Below are 19,525 nucleotides of genomic sequence, written 5' to 3' on the forward strand. Positions count from 1 at the left end.
CAAGCACTTAGTACAGTGCCCTGCACATAGTAAGCGCTCAGTAAATACGATTGAATGAATGAATGAATGAGGTTGGGCGCCAATAACGTCAACAGGGCACCTAAAGTCGTCCTGGACCCCACGTGCCCTGCCGGGGACAGACCTGCTGAGCATCGGAACGGCCGCCCGAAAGCTGGGACCCTGGACGGACTGTCCTGGTCTGAGTCCGGGCCCGAGGCTGAGACCTTCTGCTGACCTACTGAGGCACAGACCATTATCTATCAATCAGTCAATCAATCAATCAATCAATCAATCAATCAATCAAGTTCCCAGACCTCCCTCTACACGGAGCGATGGTGCCCCCTGCTGGCCCATGTCAAGAAAGTCGGAAACATGGAACGGTCCTGGGGTTCCACCTCATGGCCAAGTGTCCAACAGGAGGCTGGACACTGAACCCCTTCATCGTAGCCGGAACGCTGCCTCTGACAGAAGCCCCACAACCCCGACCGTGAACTCCTCGAGGACAGAGGTCGTGTTTTTCAACGCTAATGCATTCTCCCAAGCTCTCAGTACAGTGCTCTGCACACAGTTTGGCCTAGTGTTATCCTTGAAACCTAGGCATTATCCTCGACTCATCTCTCATTCAACCCGCATATTCAATCTGTCACTAAATCCTGTCGGTCCTACCTTCACGACATTGCTAAAATCCGCCCTTTCCTCTCCATTCATACTGCTATCATGTTAGTACAGTCACTCATCTGCATCAGCCTCCTTGCTGACCGCCCAACCTCTCCCCACTCCAGTCCATACCTCACTCTGCTACCCAGATCATTTTTCTACGAAAACGGTCAGTCCATACTTTCCAACTTCTCAAGAACCTCCAGTGGCTGCCCATTCATCTCCACATCAAACAGAAACACTTTGCCATCTGCTTTAAAACATTCAATCACCTGCCCCCTCCTACCTCACCTCGTTGCTCTTCTATTACAACCCAACCAACACACTTTGCTCCTCTAATACCAACCTACTTCTTGTACCTCGATCTCGTCTGTCTTGCTGCTGACTTCTCACCCACGTCCTGCCTCTGTCCTGGAAGGCCCTCCCTCCTCATATCTGACACACTTAGTTGCTCCACTTTCAAAGCCCTATTGAAGACATATCTCCTCCAAGAGGCCTATTTTCCTCATTTTCCCATTTTCCAAATCCTCTGCATTACTCCAATTTGCTCCCTTTATTCAACCCTCCCTCAGTCCCACAGCACCTATATACACATTTGTAATTTATTTATTTATATTAATGTCTGTCTCCCCCTCAAGACTGTAAGCTTGTTGAGAGCAGGAAACGTGATTACCAACCCTGTTATATTGTTATATTCTCCCAAGTGCCTAGTACAGTGCTCTGCACACAGTAAGTGGTCAATAAATATGATTGATTGATAGTGGATAGAATATGGGTCTGGAAGTCTGAAGGATCTGGGTCTTAATCCTGGCCACACCACTTGTCTGCTGAGTGTCCTTGGGCAAGTCACTTAACTTCCCTGTGCCTCAATTACCTCATCTGTAAAATGGGGATTAAGACAGTGAGCCCCATGTGAAAGATGGACTATGACCAACCTGAATAGCTTGTATCTACCCCAGCATGTAGGACAGTGTCTGGCACATAGTAAACCCTTAACAAATACCATAACCACCCTCCTCACGCCTCCCCCCCCCCAAAAAAAAAACAGTGGGAGTCCAGTACAAGATCTGGATTGATTGGGAGGCAATGTAGGCTTGTTGCTCTCCTCACTCTTCTCCTTCTTCTTTGCCCAACCACATCTTTCTCCCCTGGACAACTCTGCTAAGAGGTCACCACCCCCTTCTCCTCTAGGAAGCTTTCCTGGGGTACCCTCCCCTGGCTCTGCTGGCTCAGTTCCTTCCAGGTCCTTCTCCACCCTGATACCCCGATCCTGGGTCACCTCCATGGTCCTGTCTGTCGAGAAATCAGTTTTGAGGAGCTGCCCATTCGAAGGGAAGACAGGACACACACACACACACACACACACACAGTGTGCTGGGCACTGGGGAGGGATCGAGGGAAGACAGAGGGTCCCTGCCTTCGAGGGGCTGCTAGTCTGATGAATAAACACCTCCCCACCGCCCCTCCTCCCTCCGAGAAGCTTAATTCAAAGAGCAAGGGGGAGGTGGGGGCAGAGGAGGAAAAGAACTATCTGCGGCAGGGCAATTCCCTCATCTCTGCCAACAGGGAACTCCGTTCTCCTTCGACCCTACAAGCACCCGACAAAGGATCCGGGCATTGCCCCTCGGTACCCGTGTTCCGAAGGAGGGGGCTGCTTGTCATTCGCCTGGTGGGTAGAGATGTTTCAGGGTGGAAGTTCGGTCCTGCCAGTCCTTGTCCACTAAGGTGCAGGGGAAAGGGAAGCCGCGTGGCTTAGTGGAAAGAGCACAGGTTTGGGAGTCAGAGGTGGTGGGTTCCAATCCCGCTCTGCCACTTGTCAGCTGTGTGACTTTGGGCAAGTCACTTAACTTCTCTGTGCCTCAGTTACCTCATCTGTAAAATGGGAATTAAGACAGTGAACCCCATCTGGGACAATCTGATAAATTTGTATCAGTGCTTGGCACATAGTAATCGCTAAACAAATACCATCATTATTGTTAGTATTAAGGCAGTTTGTTCGTTGTGGGCAGGGACCGTCTCTACTAACTCTGTTATATTGCACTCCCACAAGGGCTTAATACAGTGCCCTGCACTTAGTAAACACTCAATAGATACCACTGATTGATTGATTGAGCCAGCCCGCTCTGGGGGCGGTTGGTCAGATGCGGTGTCTTCGGGGAACGGATTAAAGCCCCCTGGGAGATCGGGAGAGAAAATCTAAACTCCACCTTCCAGGACGTTGGGGACGGAAGAACTGCCCGGCCTCCTGGGAGCCGTCCTGCCCTCCCAGAGTTCAGAGATGAATTGCTAGGCTGATGTAGAGCTCCACATGACCCCGAGAGCCTCCCTCAGCCCCCTGAAGACCCCAGGCCAACCCGATTCTGACAACCCTCCCCGTCCCTCATGATCTTCTCTCCCCCCACCGCCCTGCCGGCCCCCCAGCAGACGACTGAAAATGAGAAGACATTTATTGATCCATCTACAGCGGCTTTACAGTTTAAAATCCAGAACCAGGCGCAGAGCACGGACGAACGTCACTCTAAGAAGCAGCAGAGGTTACCGGAGTGTTTCCACTGAACAAACACGACACGAACAGCCCGGGCCCCACGCAGGCCCAGCGGAGGGGCGGGGTGGGGCAGCGGGGACGGAGAGCAGGGGGCAGCGGCTTCAGACCTGGACAAAAGCTAAACACAGCCGGACAGACGTCGGACAGGGGAGTATCTTTGGGGGGGGGGGCGAGCGAGGGGGTGGCACTGGAACGACTCACGAAATCCCAACTCCAGGGATCTGTGGGAACGAAGGAGAATTTCACCCTGGCATTCTCATCTTCAAGATCTCCTGCTGGGAAGAGGGATTCACCCCTCCCCCTTCATCCTCATTATCCCTACCCAGAAACCACGTTTGGTAGCTGGGCTGCTCCTTCTCTGTCCCAAGGTGAAATAACACTGTTGTTTCCTCCTCCCCAGACCCGAACCAAGGATTGGAGTAGAAAAGGCAGATAATCGGGCAAGCTCCGTGCTGGTGTTCCACCCCCTGACTGAGTCCCGGGGTCTGCTCTGGATGCTGGTTGGGAAGGAGTGGGTGAGGGACAGGACTCCAAGCCTTTCCTCTTCCAGTCTGCAACTGTGAAGATGTGCTGCATTGTAAGGGGAGCTCCGTGGCATCCCCATTTCTCTCAGTCCTCCCTCTGAGAAAAGGGTTAATTTTAAGGCCTGCAAGGTGGATGGTGAGGCAGGGATCCTGAGGGCAGGCGAAGGGAAGCAGTGTCAAGGGGAGAACTCCTCATCAGGAAAGGCTATGACTTATCCCTCAGTGGCCGGGTTGGGGTGGCTCCAGCAAAAGTGGGAAAGCTGGGGTATTATCCTGTTTGCTTCTGAGGACGGGGCTGGTACAGCCATCAGGCAACGATAATGGTCCAGTCCACCCCCCAACCGGGGTAAGTAGACCGCATAACCGCCACCCCAGTGGCTTGCACCTTCTTGAAAAATGAGATGTGCTCGGAGCAGTTTCTTAAAGCAGGGCAGGAGCCCAGCCTGTTATCACGAGGCCCAGTCCACCTTCAGTTATCCAGACTGAAGATGATCCTCGCTATGGACTGTCCACCCCCTTCACGTCCTTCTGGCCCTGGGGACCATTTCCGTGCTCCCCAACGCCCCTTATTGCATCCAGAGGGGACTCCGAGTCAGGGAGGTGGGCAAGAGCAGCCCCAGCCTCAGGACACTTATGTACATATCCGTAATATTTTTATTAATGCCTGATCCCCCCTCTAGACTGTAAGCTCGTTTGGGTCGGGGAATGCGTCTGTTATATTGTTGTGTTGAATTCTCCCAAACGCTCAGTCCAGTGCCCTACACACAATAAGCGTTCAATAAATGCAATTGATTGATTTAAGAGGGGTCGAACACATTGATGGAGCTTTAGTTCGGATGGGTTTTTCAGCCCTCCTCCTCCACAACATTCCCTTCAATCCACGTTCCGAATTTCCCCGGGCCGAGGCGAAGTTGGAGTTGCCAAGGTGGGGGGTGGAGAAAAGCAGGGTGTCTCAGGTAGGACCGTCTGCCCCTCGTATCGGACCCTCCCGCAAGGGACCCTGACTCTGGGAACGGGCAGGAACGGGGAGAAACGGTGTACAAAGGATGGTCACCAACGTGTCTCGGAGAATGACAGTGACTATGTCACCCGCCGCCGGTTTCACAGTGGACCCTGCCCCTCTACTCCCACCACGTCCAAATAAACCCAACAATAACAACAATAACAACAACAACAACACAAACACAATCGCCCCGGGACATCTTTCGGTTACGGGCACGCGTGGAACACTCGTGTCCGGGCAGACGTGACCGTGCGGGGAAGCGGGTTGGGCGGCTCGCCCCCCGCATACCCCGCTCCCGGCGTACAGTCGCCATCCCGGCTTCGGCAGCCCTCGTGGGGGTCGAGGCGGGACCCGCGTGGGAGACGCCTGCTGTCTTAGCCCCCCTCTCAGAAGCCTTAAAGCGGCCCCATTCTCCCCGGGGGCGATATATGGGTGGGCTGCAGTTCCCCCCTTCTAATAACCTGCATCCCTTTAGGAGTTCGCATTCTCCCTCCTCCCACCAAGTGAGACCGGTGGGCGGGTGCGGGGAGAGGGGAGGGACAGGACTCCGGGAGGTCGCCGGAGACTGGGCAGGACTCCCCTGGGGCAATAGAGAATCCCAGGGTCGAGCCGGGGGCTTGTCGCCGGTCTCGGCGGCTCCTTCTGCAGAGGGATGCCCTACATCCCCGGGGGCGGGGGGCGGAGATAGGCAGTTGGATCCATCTTGGCTCCCGGGTGGGGGGGACCCCACCCCTTTAGCCCGCAAATCCTAATTCGGCCCCCGTGCCTCGCCCGTGCCCCCGGGGCAAATGGGCGGAGGGAGAGGCTAGTTTCGAGAGATGCTAGGCCTAAAGAGAACCAACAGGGCGAAAGAGAGTGTTGACCCGCGGGGCACCGCCAGCCTGCAGAGGGTACTGCCGCCTGGGAGGGCGGGGAGGGGCAGGGAGAGAAGGGGGGGTGTCCGGCCGGAGGGGCGAGGACGCCCATCACCATAGCTAGCGAGCGCCCTCGCCACCCCCTACTCCCCACAATCCCGGCCTCGGGAGTAGTCAAACAGAGAAAAATTAAAAATAAGTAAACCGACCCCATCTGGCCCTTCGGCCACTTCCTCTCCCTCTGCCGTCGGTGGCGCGGGGGGAGGAGGGGAGGGTCTTAGGTGACCCGTTTGAGGGCCCTTGGAGGGACCAGGGCTGTGTGCCCCCTTCTCCAGAAGTCCAGAGAGTGGAGGCACCCCTCTCATCACCCCGAAACACAAAGGGGAGCGTGGGAAGCCTTCGCAGGGCCGGGTCTCGCAGTCCTGCGTGCCCCAAGGTCCGTGGACGGGGCCGGACCTCCGCGGGGGCGTGGGGTGGGGGGGGCGCGGGCAAGGCCGATGCGCTTTGCAGCCCCGTCCACTCCAAGGGCACACGCACAAAGAGACGCACACACAGACACACACACACGCACACAGACATACGCAGGCCGACCCCCGCCACGCTGTTGTGTTCGCGGGTGGTGCCTGGCGAAGTTTCCTCTTTTTCCTCGGCCCCTCGACCCCCTTCCCCGCAGGGGCTCCCCCCAAATCCAGGACGCCCCCCCCCATCCTTTGACTGCCCCAGAGGACCCGAGGTCCCACCTCCCGGCCGGGCATCTTGGGGGGCAGCAGGGGTTGGGGGAGGGGGATGGGCTGGGGGAGGGGTGGAGCTCTCCGAAGGGTAATTTACAGGTGGGGGGGAGGCCGCGAAGGCGGGGGGGAGGGCACTGCTGACCACCTCCCGTCTCGGGAAACCCCGGCTCCCCGCTCTGGCAAAGGAAAAGAAGAACACAACGGAAAGACAAAGAAAGGTCCGTCCGTCCTTCCCTGCACGCCCCCTCCCCCTTGGTCAGCGCGGAAAAGGGGAGGGGGCCTGAGCGGACGGACGGACGGACGGACGGACGGACGCGGGCGCTCTCCGGCTCCGGCTCAGTGGCTCACGTGACCAGGTTCTCGGCCTGGAGGCTGGACATGCGGATCTGCGAGCTGCTCTTGCTCAGAATGGACAATTGGGTGCCTCCATTCACCCCGCTGCTGGCCAGGGAGGGGTGACGGTGCTTGAAGTCCACAGCAAAGTATCGGTTGACTTTCCAACTGCGCCATTTTCTCTTTATTTCGGATTGCACCTTGAGGGAGAAACTTCAAAAGTCATTTCTTTATGTACCGTGCCGCTCGCCTGCGTGCTGTCCGATCCCCTTCCTCCCCGCCCCCTCGGGGTGGGGAACAGACTCCTTTTCCCCGCCCGGGGGGACCCCGGCCCCATCGCCTTCACGACCGGGAACGGGAGGGGGGTGGTCTAAGGGTGTTTAGTATAGTGCTCTGCACAGAATAAGCGCTCAATAAATAACGAATGATTAACTGGGGGGGGGGGTCCCCTTGCACATGCTCCCCACGCCTGCTCTCCCCTCCCCTGTGCAGTTCCCCTGGCATATGCTCTCCCCGCCCAGTGCAGGCTTCTTCCTCCATGCATGGCTTTCCCCCCGGTCGGGGCAGTTCTCCCCGCACATGCTCTCCCTCACCCCATGTAGGCTTCCCTCCCAAGAGCTGAGGTCCAAGAACCAACTCCTTACCTCCCCGTTCAGGAAGCAGTAGAGAACGGCCACGACGAAGCCCTGGGTGGACAGGGAGGGAAAAGACACGGTGGTCATTCATTCATTCATTCAGTGGTATTTATTGAACACTTACTGGCACATAGCACTGTACTAAGCGCTTGGAAGAGTACAACAATAAACAGACACATTCCCTGCCCACAACGAGCTAACAGTCTAGAGAGGGAGACACGTAGTACTATCAATAAATGACAGATATGGACATATTTTCTGTGGGGCTAAGAAGGGGGTGCTGAATGAAGGGGTTGAGTCAGGGAGAGACAGAAGGGAGAGGGAGGAGAGGAACGGAGGTGTTGGTCAGGGAAGACCCCTTGGAGGAGATGTGCCTTCAATAAGGCTTTGAAGAGGGAGAGAGTGATCGTCTGTCGGATATAAGGAGGGAGGGTGTTCCAGGTCACCACGTCTCCGATCACCACTTCCAGAAAAGCTCAGGAGAGAAGCTGAACCAGGGGCCATAGGGGAGGATGGGGTTGGGTGGGAATGATGGAATGGGAAAACCTGGACAAAGAGGAGGAGGATGATCCCCGGGAGATGCTCTGAATAGTCCTGGTCCAGAACCGGGCTTAGGAGACATTTCAGAGGGGGGCATCACCTCCCCAGGAGCTAGGCCTGGTCCTGGTGCTGCTCAGCTTCCTATTCCCTGATTGGGGTACAAATACCCGTGATTCACTGCCTGCTGCAGTGTGTGGGGAGTGGTGAGGAACTGGTCACCCACCCCTCTGCTAATGGGTTGGGGAGGTGGGGGGTGGTAAAATGGGGCAGACAGGTCACCTCTTTATTCACGCCCTTTCCTCCTCCTCCTTGTAGTCTGGGAGAGATTAAGGGAGGGGGAGGGCTCTTTAAAGCACTCTCTCCTGCTCTTACTGAACTCTGCCAATTGCTCAGTACAGTGCCCTGCCCATGGTAGGAGCTCAGTCCAGTGCTATGCAGATGGTACATACTTAGTGCAGCAAACTGCACACAGCAGCACCCAGGATAGCTCTCTGCACACAGCAGGTACCCATTACAGCGCTTTGCACACATAGGGGGACTGGTACGGCGCTTGGCAAACAGCGGGCCCCTGCACATGGTCGGCACCCAGTATAGAGCTCTCCACATCGAGGGCACTGGGCATAGCACTCAGCATGTGATAGGTGCCCAGCACAGCACTCTGCATAAAGCAGGGCACTGGTCCACCCCTGGGAGCTCTCAATGAGCAATACAGAGCTGTACACAGTGCTTGGCACACCACAGATGTCCAGCAAATACAACGAATGATAGTTCAGCCATTCCCCTCTCCCTCCTCCCCACACACTCATATCGTAGCCTGATAATGGGCGTGGGGCCCAGTCGCGACTCTCCTTTGACGGGGTACTACCCGGCTCCAGCTCCGCCGGCCCGACCCGCGGCCGTACCTGGAAGGATCCCAGCCCCAATTCAAACACCAGCCTTTCCCGCTTGCTGACGTTCTCGGGGGAGAAGGCGAAGACGGTGTAGTGGATGCCAAAGAGTGGGATGAGCAGCAGGGTGGAGCGGGCCAGCCTCCTGTCGGGCAGAGTAGAGAAGCAGCGTGGCTCAGTGGAAAGAGCATGGGCTTTGGAGTCAGAGGTCATGAGTTCGAATCCCAGCTCTGCCACTTGTCAGCTGTGTGACTGTGGGCAAGTCACTTCACTTCTCTGGGCCTCAGTTACCTCATCTGTAAAATGGGGATTAAGATTGTGAGCCCCATGTGGGACAACCTGATTCCCCCGTGTCTCCCCCAGCGCTTAGAACAGTGCTCTGCACATAGTAAGCGCTTAACAAATACCAACATTATTATTATTATTATCATGTTTGTTAGCACAGCCCCGGCTAGCTGGCACAGGGAGGTGTGATGCCGTCTTTAGGGAGGAGCAGACACCGGACCATCCCATTCGAGTGGCCCTACCCTGCCTACGCGGTGGAGTGGGGCTTCTCTCACATGGTGTGGGATGTAGGTGGGGTCTGAGGTCCAGAGAGCTTGAGCTGTTTGCCGGAAGTCACGCAGCAGGCCAGCAGCAGAGCTGGGACAAGATCCCAGGACTCCTGTTCCCTGTTCTGTGCCCCTTTCCTGAGAACCCGTTGGCTCTCTGGGTGACATTCTGGGGGGGGGGGGCATTTTCTGGGTGGACTTTTGTGGGGGAATGTTTCAGAATGGGAGGAGAGGATATATTCTCCCCACTGGCCTAGTGCAGCTGTGCTCCTGTCATGGAATGGGACTGGGTCTCAGTAGGGGACCAGCCAGTCTCCCTTCCACACTGTCCTTCCAGGAAAAATCCCTCCCAGACAGCTGGGAACTTAGGCGGTGCAGGGGGAGGGTCCCCGGTTGACCCCCATTTAAAAACGCATCCCCTCCATAGCCAACCAGCCTCCTCAGTCTTAAGCCCTGACCCCAAAGTAGATGAATGCCCCTTTCTGGCCTGGCTTGGGAGGGAAGGAACCCAGACCATCTTGGAAAGGACAGAGATCCCAGACTGGGAGCTGGGAGACTTGAGTTAGAGTCTCAGTTCCACCCCTCATCTTCTGTGTGAATTTGGCCAAGCCGCTTAACCTCTCTGGACCTCCATTCCCCAGTCGGTGCAGCAAAAGAGATCATTGATGGGGAAATCAAGGGCCCCCAAAGACCTGGGTTGGAGTGGAGGTTGGTCTGTGGTCTGAGTGGGAGGATGGGGCTAGCTCTGCCCGCTCAGAGCCAGATCTCCCACATACCCTCTGGGTGCCCTGCACATCTGCACTCGAGCATGCTCCACCACGTCAGTGACTGGATCCCAAGCCTGAGCTGCAACTAAGCCTGTCTCTGCCGCCTCCATCCTAAGCTCAGGGGCAGGGAGAAAGCACAGAGTGGTCAGTTAGAGAATAAGGGGAGGGCAGGGATGGGAAACATTAGAACCACCTTTAAGATGTACCTGATTCCTCGCTCCCCACCCTGGTGGCTGAGGAAAGGCAGAGTGAAACTGCGGGAAAGAGACTGGGGCTTCGGGGGATCATGGGGAGCTGAGGAGGGGGCTGGTGGGGATGGATGATACCTGTGGACCCTTGCAGCTCTCCACGATGCAACCGACAGGGGAGGAGGCGCTCCCTCCCTGGAGCATCAAGCTACTGGGACAAAGGGGTGACCAACCCAGCGAGGAGGCTGGTGAAAGCTCCCTCATTATCTGCCAGGCCCTGCTGGGACCAGGGCCAAGAGATGGTGGGGAGGGGTCACAGGTCAGAGATGATTTCCTCCACCTTGAGAAGATTGAAGCAGCTTGGGCCTGGGTCCCCCTGAAGGAAGGGAGAGGAGGGCGTACCCAGGCCATGGTACCCCAGGACAATGGGTCCATCCCCCTGCCTGGAGGTAGGACAAGATGAGTGTGGGTGTTCTTGCCTCAGAGATTCCCAGGAACATAGATCAGACCCTCTGGCCTCTTCCTTCTCCTGTAGCCCTTTCCAGTTATTTATTCCATTGACTGTTGGGATGTTCTTTCCTGTGTCTTCCTGAAGCCTATACTGTGGCAATCCTGGCCTCATCCTCATCCCAAGGAACCCTTCGGTGACTGAGGGACTGGGACTCAGATCCACCCTCCACTCATATCTCAACCTTCTCCTTCCTAGCCTGGACACTCCAATCCCTTTCCGGTCTCTCCCACATGGCCAACTCCCTTCCCTTCTCCCAGTTTCTTCTCTCCTTTCATCCTGAAGTGGGGAAGGGGAGGTTGTCTGGGAGTGTTTCTGAAAGAAAAGAGTCCCCACCCAGGGAAGCAGGCAGCAGCGACCCCAGCAAGCCCCCCTGCCCAGCAGAGTGGGGGATCCATAATTGGGAAGCGCAGAGCACAGATCATGAATGAAACATTCCTCAGCATTCACAACAGACAGGAAAGCTTCCTCGGCTTCCTGGCAGCGCATGGCAGGATGGCATGGCCGGGGTGAGTGCCGTGAGCCTGGGGAACCACCCCGGCAGCTCTGAACCTCTGCAGCCTGTCCCCAGCGGCGGTGGTCTCCCAGCAGGGCCCTGAAATGTTGGGACTATGAGTCCCTGAATGCTGTGGGGGCCCACACTAAGCGTGACCTGCACATGCCCCAGCCTTTGGAGCCAGTAATAGCGATCAAGAGCAGCAGGGGCTGGACCGGCCAGGGACTCCAGAACAGTCCACATGAGGACCCTGGTGAGTCTGTCTGACACCGCCTCAGGGCCTTGCCCCATGGCGAAGCCAAATGTGCCTCAGGACCATCCGGCCCCTTCTGGCAGGGACGGGTCTCCCTGGCTGTGGGGGTCCGGCCACCCCTCATTCTCCCCCCGCCCCAGGCTGTGAGACTCGCAGCCAGCGCACACGACGCCACAAACTCCACATGCAGCAGGCCATGAGGGTCAGCCAGGCCGCTCGGTCCCCCCGTGATCAGCGCTCCCCGCCAGCCGGGGCCCAGCCTGCAGCATGCGTCAGGGCACACGGTCACGACATACGGTCACGTCACGGCACGCACACTTACAGAGTAATGGCGGACAGTTCTGACATCTTGCAAGAGTGCTGGTTAACCCTCTTGGGCTTACAGTAGCATTTCTGAACGCAGCTGCTGGATACGACAAGGTTAACTGGTTTGGGCGCTGGGACCCCAGCCCCCGGCTCCCGGCCCCCAGCCCCTGGCCACGCGCCTGGCACGGCGGAACAAGTCCCACGGAGCGCACGGGCACGGCATGGGATGGAGCAGCGAGCCTGAATGATGAGAAGCCAACAGGAGAGGCAGCCCAGCCCAGGGCACCAAAGCGCACGTTCACACACAGGCGGGAGGGTAGAGAGAGGAGCCAAGGGGCAGGGCATGGGAGTAGGATCAAGACCCCCAGGAATGAAGAGGAGGTGATGGAGGCCTGCCTGAATGCCAGACCCATCAGAAAGGCAGGTGCTAAAGCGTTTCTGTGGCAAAATAAGGCATGGAACACAGAGGATTGAATCTTGGAAATCTGGGAAAACTAAACAGTGTATTCTGAAACTGGGGTGGGGTCTCCTCTTAGGACGAGCTGGGCCATTTTGCCTCATAGCCTCCTGATTGAAAGTAGATTTAGGTTTTGGGTAAGGCTGATATTTTGCCTGTGCATGTGTACACACACACACTCTCTTTCTCCAGATCTCAGGTTTTCAGGGAGCATTCTATGGGGACTCTGTTTCATGTGGTTTTTGTGGGAAGGAAAAATTAGCTCTCTGGTATTCCATGCTCACAACAAGAAGCGGCCTAGGTGACCCACACCAGATAATGTAACATGGGGGAGGGGGCCGGGATTCATTTGGCAAAGGGGAGGGATAGCTGCAAGTCATACTGGGACAATAATGGGGGAAGGGGCTTTGGATTTAGTTGGTCCAGAGGAAGTCCCACGGTGGGGCTGGGTGGACAGCAGGGGCTGCAGTGTGTGAGGAGATCTTAAAGAAAGCAGACTTCTCCCAGTGGGTGTGAGTTTCCAATCTGCAGACAGCTCACATACCGAGCAACCCTATTTGTGGGGTAATTCTCAAACTGGTCAACCAAACTGGCAGGATAAAACACAAACCAGAAAACTAAACTGGCAGATAATGCCCAAACTGGACAACTCAACTCACAGATAACCCATGACACAAGTAATCCATAAAGCAGACAGTTCTCCGGAGCGCCAGTGGGAGAAGTAGCGTAGCCTAGTGGAAAGACCATGGGGATTTGGAGTCAGGGGTCGTGGGCTCTAATCCCAGCTCCGACACATACTGCTGTGGGACCTTGGGCAATTCGCGTCACTTCTCTGTACCTCAGTTACCTCATCTGTAACATGGGGATTAAGACTGTGAGCTCCATGTGGTACAGGGACTGTGTCCAACCTGACTCCCTGTATCTATCCCAGAATTAAGATCATTGCTTGGCACATAGTAAGTGCTTCACAAATATCACAAATACCACAGTCAGATAATCTACCTGGTGCATAATCCACCTTCAGAAGATCAAAAACCAGCTGGATTGTAGCTGTGGGATATTCAACTATGTTTTGTCCACTTGGGGCAGGGAGGGGGTAAATGTCACCTCCCCATCTCCAGCTGGTTTCTCACTTCCTCTTTCTGTCCTGTCCCAAGCTCCCCTTTTGTCAGTTTGGGTTTTTCCCAGAGCTGGAATAGGCACCACTCCCAGGAAGCTCCTCCTTCCTCCTTCCCCCAGGAGAAAGGCTTTATTCTGTGTCCGGGAGGCCTCCAGCCCAGCCAGCTGCGGCCATGATAGGATCAGACAAAAACCTTTTCTTCACAGAAGTCCCCGGGGTCTAGCCAAGAGCTGGATGGCCTGGGAAGGAGAGAGAATGCACAAGCAGCGTGGCCTCGTGGGAAGCAGCATGGCCTGGTGGAAAGAGCATGGGACTGGGAGTCAGAGCACTTTGGTTCTAATCCCAGCTCTGCCACTTGTCTGTTGTGTGACTCTAGGCAAGTCACTTCACTTCCTCTGTACCTCAATTACCTCATCAGTAAAGTGGGGATTAAAATGAGACATGGACCGTTTTCCACCTTGAATCTACCCCAGCGCTTAGTACAGTGCCTGGCATACAGTATACCTTTAACAAATACCACTGAAAACAAAAAAAAAGTCAGCGCCTGGTGCCTGCAGGAGTCCTCCCTATGGGTTTGGAGGGACCAGAACGCCACTAGAATGCTCCTGGGATCTGGCTCTGGTCTGGACATTTGTCTCCATTTCCCAGTTTGCAAGGCAGCAGAGGTCAAAGCCACACGTTCTCTTCCACACGATTTCTCCCCCAACTATCGGAGAGGACACTCCAGGGATTGGGAATGCTCTCCCGCTGCTGATGACCTGAAGTGGATCAGCCGTGGTTTCCTTGAACCTCACAGACTGCCCCTACACAACAGCTCTCTGGGGACAATGCGCACTGGGGCCCCACCTCTCTGCTCGGCCCAGATGACTCGGTGGTCAGGGACGCCGGAGCTGACCTGGACCGGGCTGTGCTTTGAGGAGTTTCAGTGTTGTTTGTAGTCTGTGGATCGAACCTTTTTGATTACCCTGTGGCTTCACTGATGGAGGATGAATTGGTCTTTCCTACCACAAGTTGGCTGATGAGTGTGGCTCAAACCAACTTGGGGGATGCAGACCTTGATCCTCAATAGCAACTCAGACCTCTGGTCTGGAACTCCCTCCCACTTTATATTTGACAGACAATCACTCTCCCCACCTTCAAAGACTTATTAAAACCATATCTCTTCCAAGAGGTCTTACTTGACTAAGCCTTCATTTCCTTTTTTCTGCACCCTCTTCTGCATCACCTTTGTGCTTGAATAGGCACCCTTTACTCACCCCACCCTGAGCACTTATGTCCATACCTGTAATTTATTGATTTATATTAGAAGGGTCTGTTTCCCTTTCTAGACTGTAAGGTCCTTGTGGGGAAGGAACGTGTTTATCAACTTCCGTAAACTGAATTCTCCCAAGCACTTAATAAGGTGCTCTGCACACAGTATGATAAATACGATTGAGTGATTGACAGTGCTCTGTTCTTAGAACTTTTCAGGGCCAGGAGAATCTGGAGGGCGGGAGGACACTTCCAAGTCCTTTATTGCCAGCTAAAACAATTGATTGTTGATTGATTGATTGAAAACAGCCAAGTGGTTTCGGTTTCTAGCCATTACCCTACAGTAGGGAGAGTGCCCTCTGGAAGAGATGCTAGCATCCCTCACCTGCTTGCAAAATGCTTTCCTTTGAAAACAGGTTTGCTGTGAAGATGCCCCCATGGGAGGAGGCTTGGCTCCATCTCATGAGGACGGGAATTCAGGGATGTCAGCTCAAGACACGGGATGGGCGGTGAGAGGGCAGGGAGGCATCAAAGGTTATCACCCTTCCCCTGTCCAATGCTCCCCTCAATCAATCGTACTTACTGAGTGCTTATTGTGTACAGAGCACTGTACTAAGCACTTGGGAGAGTGCAGTACAACAATATAACAGGCACATCCTCTGCCCTCAGTGAGCTTACAGTCTGATGGAACCACGTTCTGTGGCTCATTGTGAGCAGGGAATGTGTCTGTTTTTTGTTGTGTTGTATTTTTCCAAGTGCCTAGTACATTGCTCTACACATTAAGGGCTTAATAAATACGATTGACTGACTGTCCTTCCAGGCTGAAGGTGCTGCATCTGCCCGGATTAGCCCAGCCTGACATGCTTTCCTTGAACAGCCGGGAAGTCCCTCCCAGTGCCTAGCTGAAACCACTTCTCCTGTGATTCCAGTACGATTCCCCAGTCAGACCCTCCTCTTTCAAGGGGACTGACTTTCCCTCCCGCTCAGCGTCATGGCTGCTCATCTCTGGGCCACTGTGACCCCTTGATCCTTTTCTGCGGACAAGGCACCAGCCAGTCTGCCTCATCCCGGACCTGTCTGCATGTCTGGCCTTGAACTCCAAGTGCCACCTGCAGGCCAGACTCCACCCAGAGTGTCTGCTGCTGGTGCAGGACCTGTGTCCCGCTGATAGGACTGACGTCTGAAATTCTCTCCCTACCTCCCGATGCTCTCACACCCGTCCTGGGATGGGACACCCACAGGCTGGAGCACAATTCTCCAAGCCATTGACAGACACATTGGGACTCCATCCACCCAGTGGTCTGCCCCCGAAGCAACAGCGTAGACTGTTTCCACAAACCTTGATGCTACACATCTCTGCCCTCGACCCCATCGGCGGCCCCACCTGTATCCCCCTCCAGGCTCAGAGATGCCAGCATCTGCGGGCAGCCACCGCCGGGTCCCCCTCCCGGACCAGAGTCCCACCAGGCCTCCCACCAAGGAACAGAAAGAAGAAGCCAAGATTCTATTTCCAACTAGGCCTGCTGCCTATTTCCAGTAATCCTCCCCTTCACCATCTCACTAGCCTCAACCCCATCACTGCTTGACTGGACAGGATTCCCTACTAAGACCTCTACCCAGCAGTGGGGTGGGGGGGATGGAGACTGGGGGGTATCTTTCCTCTAGCTCCCAGCAGGGTCTCCCAAAGGTACAAGGGTTATGACTCCCAGATCTGTTCTTTCCCCCATGACCCCCTCCCTCCTCGTAGTTGGTGTTTTTCCTTTTCGCCCTCTTTCCCCGGTCCTCCCCACCCCCGCCCACTTCTTCTGGAAGCTCTCCTAGGTCAACTCTCTCCCTGGCCCCCTACTGATGCATTTCCCCAAAGCTCAGGGTTGAGGAGGAGAGGGGAGCAGGGCTAGACCATCTATTAGAAGGGCCTTGTGAGATTTCTCCTTAGAGTTGGAATATCATAGCCCGAAAGGAATTCTGTGAATGGGAGCAAAGCAAAGGGCCTTTTCCAGTGAAGGCCTGCAGCTTTCCCTCACAAGACCCAGGGTAGAAATGCTGGGATCACAGAAGGCCAGAGAGCTTAAGCCATTTCTCCAAGGTCACACAGCAAGTCCCTGCCATCTTCCCAGTATGCTTTTTGCTCAGGGTTCTGAAGGGTGGGGAAGTTAAGAGCCCACCCCTTTCCCCACCGGCCCCTTTCTAAAAAGTTGAGGCTCCCTTTTCTGAGTCTTATATTTAAGAAGCACCATGGCCTTCTGGAAAGAGCATGATTCTGGGAGGGAGAGGACCTGGTTTCTAATCCTGGCTCTGCTTTGTGCCTGCTCTGTGTGACCTCGGACAAGTCACTTCACTTCTCTGTGCCTCGGTGTCCTCCGTGAAAAAAATGGGGATTCATCATTTGCTCTTCCTCTACTGTAGATTGTGAGCCCTAAGTGGGACATGGACTGTATCAACCTGATTACCTCCGCCGGTGCTTTGTACAATGCTTGGCACATAGTAAGCCTTAAAAAATACAATTCTATTTGGTAAATGTGGTAGACTGTGAGCCTGTTGTTGGGTAGGGATTGGCTCTATCTGTTACCGAATTGTACTTTCCAAGTGCTTAGTACAGTGCTCTGCACACAGTGCTCAATAAATATGATTGAATGGTAAATCAATCAGCCACCCCTCTGCCACACCCTCTGCTCTTCCAGTCATGACCATATGCCTGTGGCAATGGCCCAGTGTCCACTGTCTCCACTGGACGGGAGGACAGGAGACAAGAGAGTTTTGTCTCCAGTGTCTGGTCCACAAGAAAATGGGAGGAGGGACAGGAGACAGGCTACGTGGCTTAGTGGAAAGAGCATGGACCTGGGAGTCAGAGAACCTGGGTTCTCATCCTGTCTCTGCCAATTGCTTGCTGGTTGACCTTGGGCAAGCCACTTAACTTCCATGTGCCTCAATTTCAACTGTAAAATGGGGATGAAATTCTACTCCCTTCTACTTAGACTGTCAGCCCCATGTGGGACAGGGATCGTGTCCATCCTGATACACTTGTATCTCCCCAAATGCTTAGAACAGTGCTTGACACATAGTAAGCACTTAACAAATACCAAAGAACCAAACAAACACACACCTGGCAGGGAGTTTCAACCCCAATCTCCCCTGCCCAAGCCAAGTAGCACAGAATTCCCAAAAGCCCCTGCAGCTCTGTCCCTGTGTTGATGCTCTTGGAGGGGATGGCGGGGGAGTTCCATAGCCTCGATGGCATCGGCTGTCCAGCACGAGTCGGCACGCGCAGCAGCAGCCCTCCCGGCCAGGCGGGGCACGAACGACGCAGCTCCCACCCGCCGCGAGCCCTGACCCTCGCTGCCCTCCTCTGGGGCATGAGGGGCAGCGGGACATGGTGCACAGATCTCTGCCCCAGCAAACCTTGAGGATGGAGGCACCCTGCCCGGGCACAGACGAGAGACGGGCGAGAAAAGCAATGGTACCTTGCCTACTGGAGCTGAGCTGGGGGCCAGAGCTGCCCATCCTGCCCTGTCCCACACTGTTCCCCGCGAGAGTGACCCACCACCTATTCCATGCCCACTGGCTCCTGCCTGTCCAGATGGTGCATGAGCCCTCCTTGGGAACCAGGCAGTGGTCAAATGGGGTTGGGAGTGGCTGCTGCCCTGAGCCCTGATGGCCCCCTCCCCTTCCCCGCTGGGTGGGAGTCTCTGGTCTTGTGGGCCCCTCCTTCTGTGGAGTGATCCCCAGTGGGGGTCTCGGGGGCAGGTGGCTTGAGTTCTCAGTGCCCTTGGAGATGGCAGCGCAGCAACGGAGGAGTTGGTGGGGCGGGTGGAGGAGGTGGGAGAGAACATATCTGGATGTCTCACTGACAGCTGCACCTCACTGGACAGGTTTCAGGACAGACCCTCTGCCTGCTGCTTGCTCAATCCTCCCAGCCTCCTCCCCCTGCTCCACCCTGCCAGCGATGTCACCCCTCCCCTTCCCAATCTGGATTCCAGTGCAGAGACAATGATGTGTGTGTGTATGTGTGCGTGTGTGTGTGTGTAACTGCCCAATGCACAGGTGCAAATCAATACGGAAAAGAAACAACGGCAGCCATCGAAACTGGAAAATAATGTTTCTTGGCTCACTATATACATAGGAAAAAGAGCGGCTCAATTCCAACCCTGGCTCATTCCCAGAGAAAGGGGTGAGGAGAATGCTCTCCGCCCAACACCCGGAGTGGAGTGGGGGAGGATAGTCTTGAGCCCCTACCTCCTCCAGATGTCTTGGATGGGATTCCTCTCCTGTCCAGCACTTCTACCCTGCTGAGATCTCTGCGGCTGAGATCCTGTGGCCCCACCCCCAACTGACCAAAGGGAAGGAGTAGGCATCAGCTGTACCGGGGTCCTACCGGTCACGCTGCACATCTCGGGCCAGGGGGCCCTTTGACCACCCCCTGCTTCCTGACCGCAGATTGTGAGTCACAATTAAGAACAGGAGGCGACGTAGGCCAATAGTCCCCCCAGACTGTCCCCCTTTTTGTCCCCTTCTGGATGGTAAGCTCGTTTTAGGCAGGGAATGTGTCTGTTCATAGTTATATTGTACTCTCCCAAGAGCTTGGTACAGTGCTCTGCACACAGTAAGCGCTTAATAAATAAGAGTGAATGAAATACGACTGAATGAATGAGCGAGCAAGGAGTTGGGAGTCATGAGACCCATGTTTGAGTCCCGATTCTGCTCCTGGCTTGCTGGGTAATCTAAGGCAAGTCACTCATTCACTCTGGGCCTCAGTTCCCTCTGCTGTACAACAGAGCTACATTCCCTGCTCTCCCTCAGACTGGGAGCCCCCTAGGGAATAGGAACTGTGTCCAATCTGATTATCCTTAATCCGCCCCACAGTTCGGCATAGTGCTTGGTACATAGTAAGCGCTGAATCCACACTGCAATCACTGTTGCAG

General features: G+C 55.2%; 1 protein-coding gene across 6 annotated transcripts in view; it reads right to left on the minus strand.

The window, feature by feature from the left end:
- Window positions 1-6,498: 6,498 nt before the first annotated feature.
- ADCYAP1R1 (ADCYAP receptor type I) overlaps window positions 6,499-19,525 on the minus strand; it is a 50,048-nt gene continuing 37,021 nt past the window's right edge. Inside the window, exons 15-18 of one of the 6 annotated variants that reach the window (XM_029077865.2) lie at window positions 11,795-11,875; window positions 8,725-8,854; window positions 7,292-7,333; window positions 6,499-6,847 (exon numbers count right to left, since the gene is read on the minus strand). In XM_029077865.2, coding sequence (XP_028933698.1) covers window positions 6,659-6,847; window positions 7,292-7,333; window positions 8,725-8,854; window positions 11,795-11,875 — 442 coding nt within the window. In that variant the 3' untranslated portion in view covers window positions 6,499-6,658. Of the gene's footprint in view, window positions 6,861-7,291; window positions 7,334-8,724; window positions 8,855-11,794; window positions 11,879-19,525 lie in introns of all 6 variants that reach the window. The other 5 variants (XM_029077863.2, XM_029077864.2, XM_029077861.2 and 2 more) reach the window with 5 other exon arrangements.

This window comes from Ornithorhynchus anatinus, chromosome 13 (genome assembly GCF_004115215.2).
Source record: "Ornithorhynchus anatinus isolate Pmale09 chromosome 13, mOrnAna1.pri.v4, whole genome shotgun sequence".
Lineage (NCBI taxonomy): Eukaryota > Metazoa > Chordata > Mammalia > Monotremata > Ornithorhynchidae > Ornithorhynchus > Ornithorhynchus anatinus.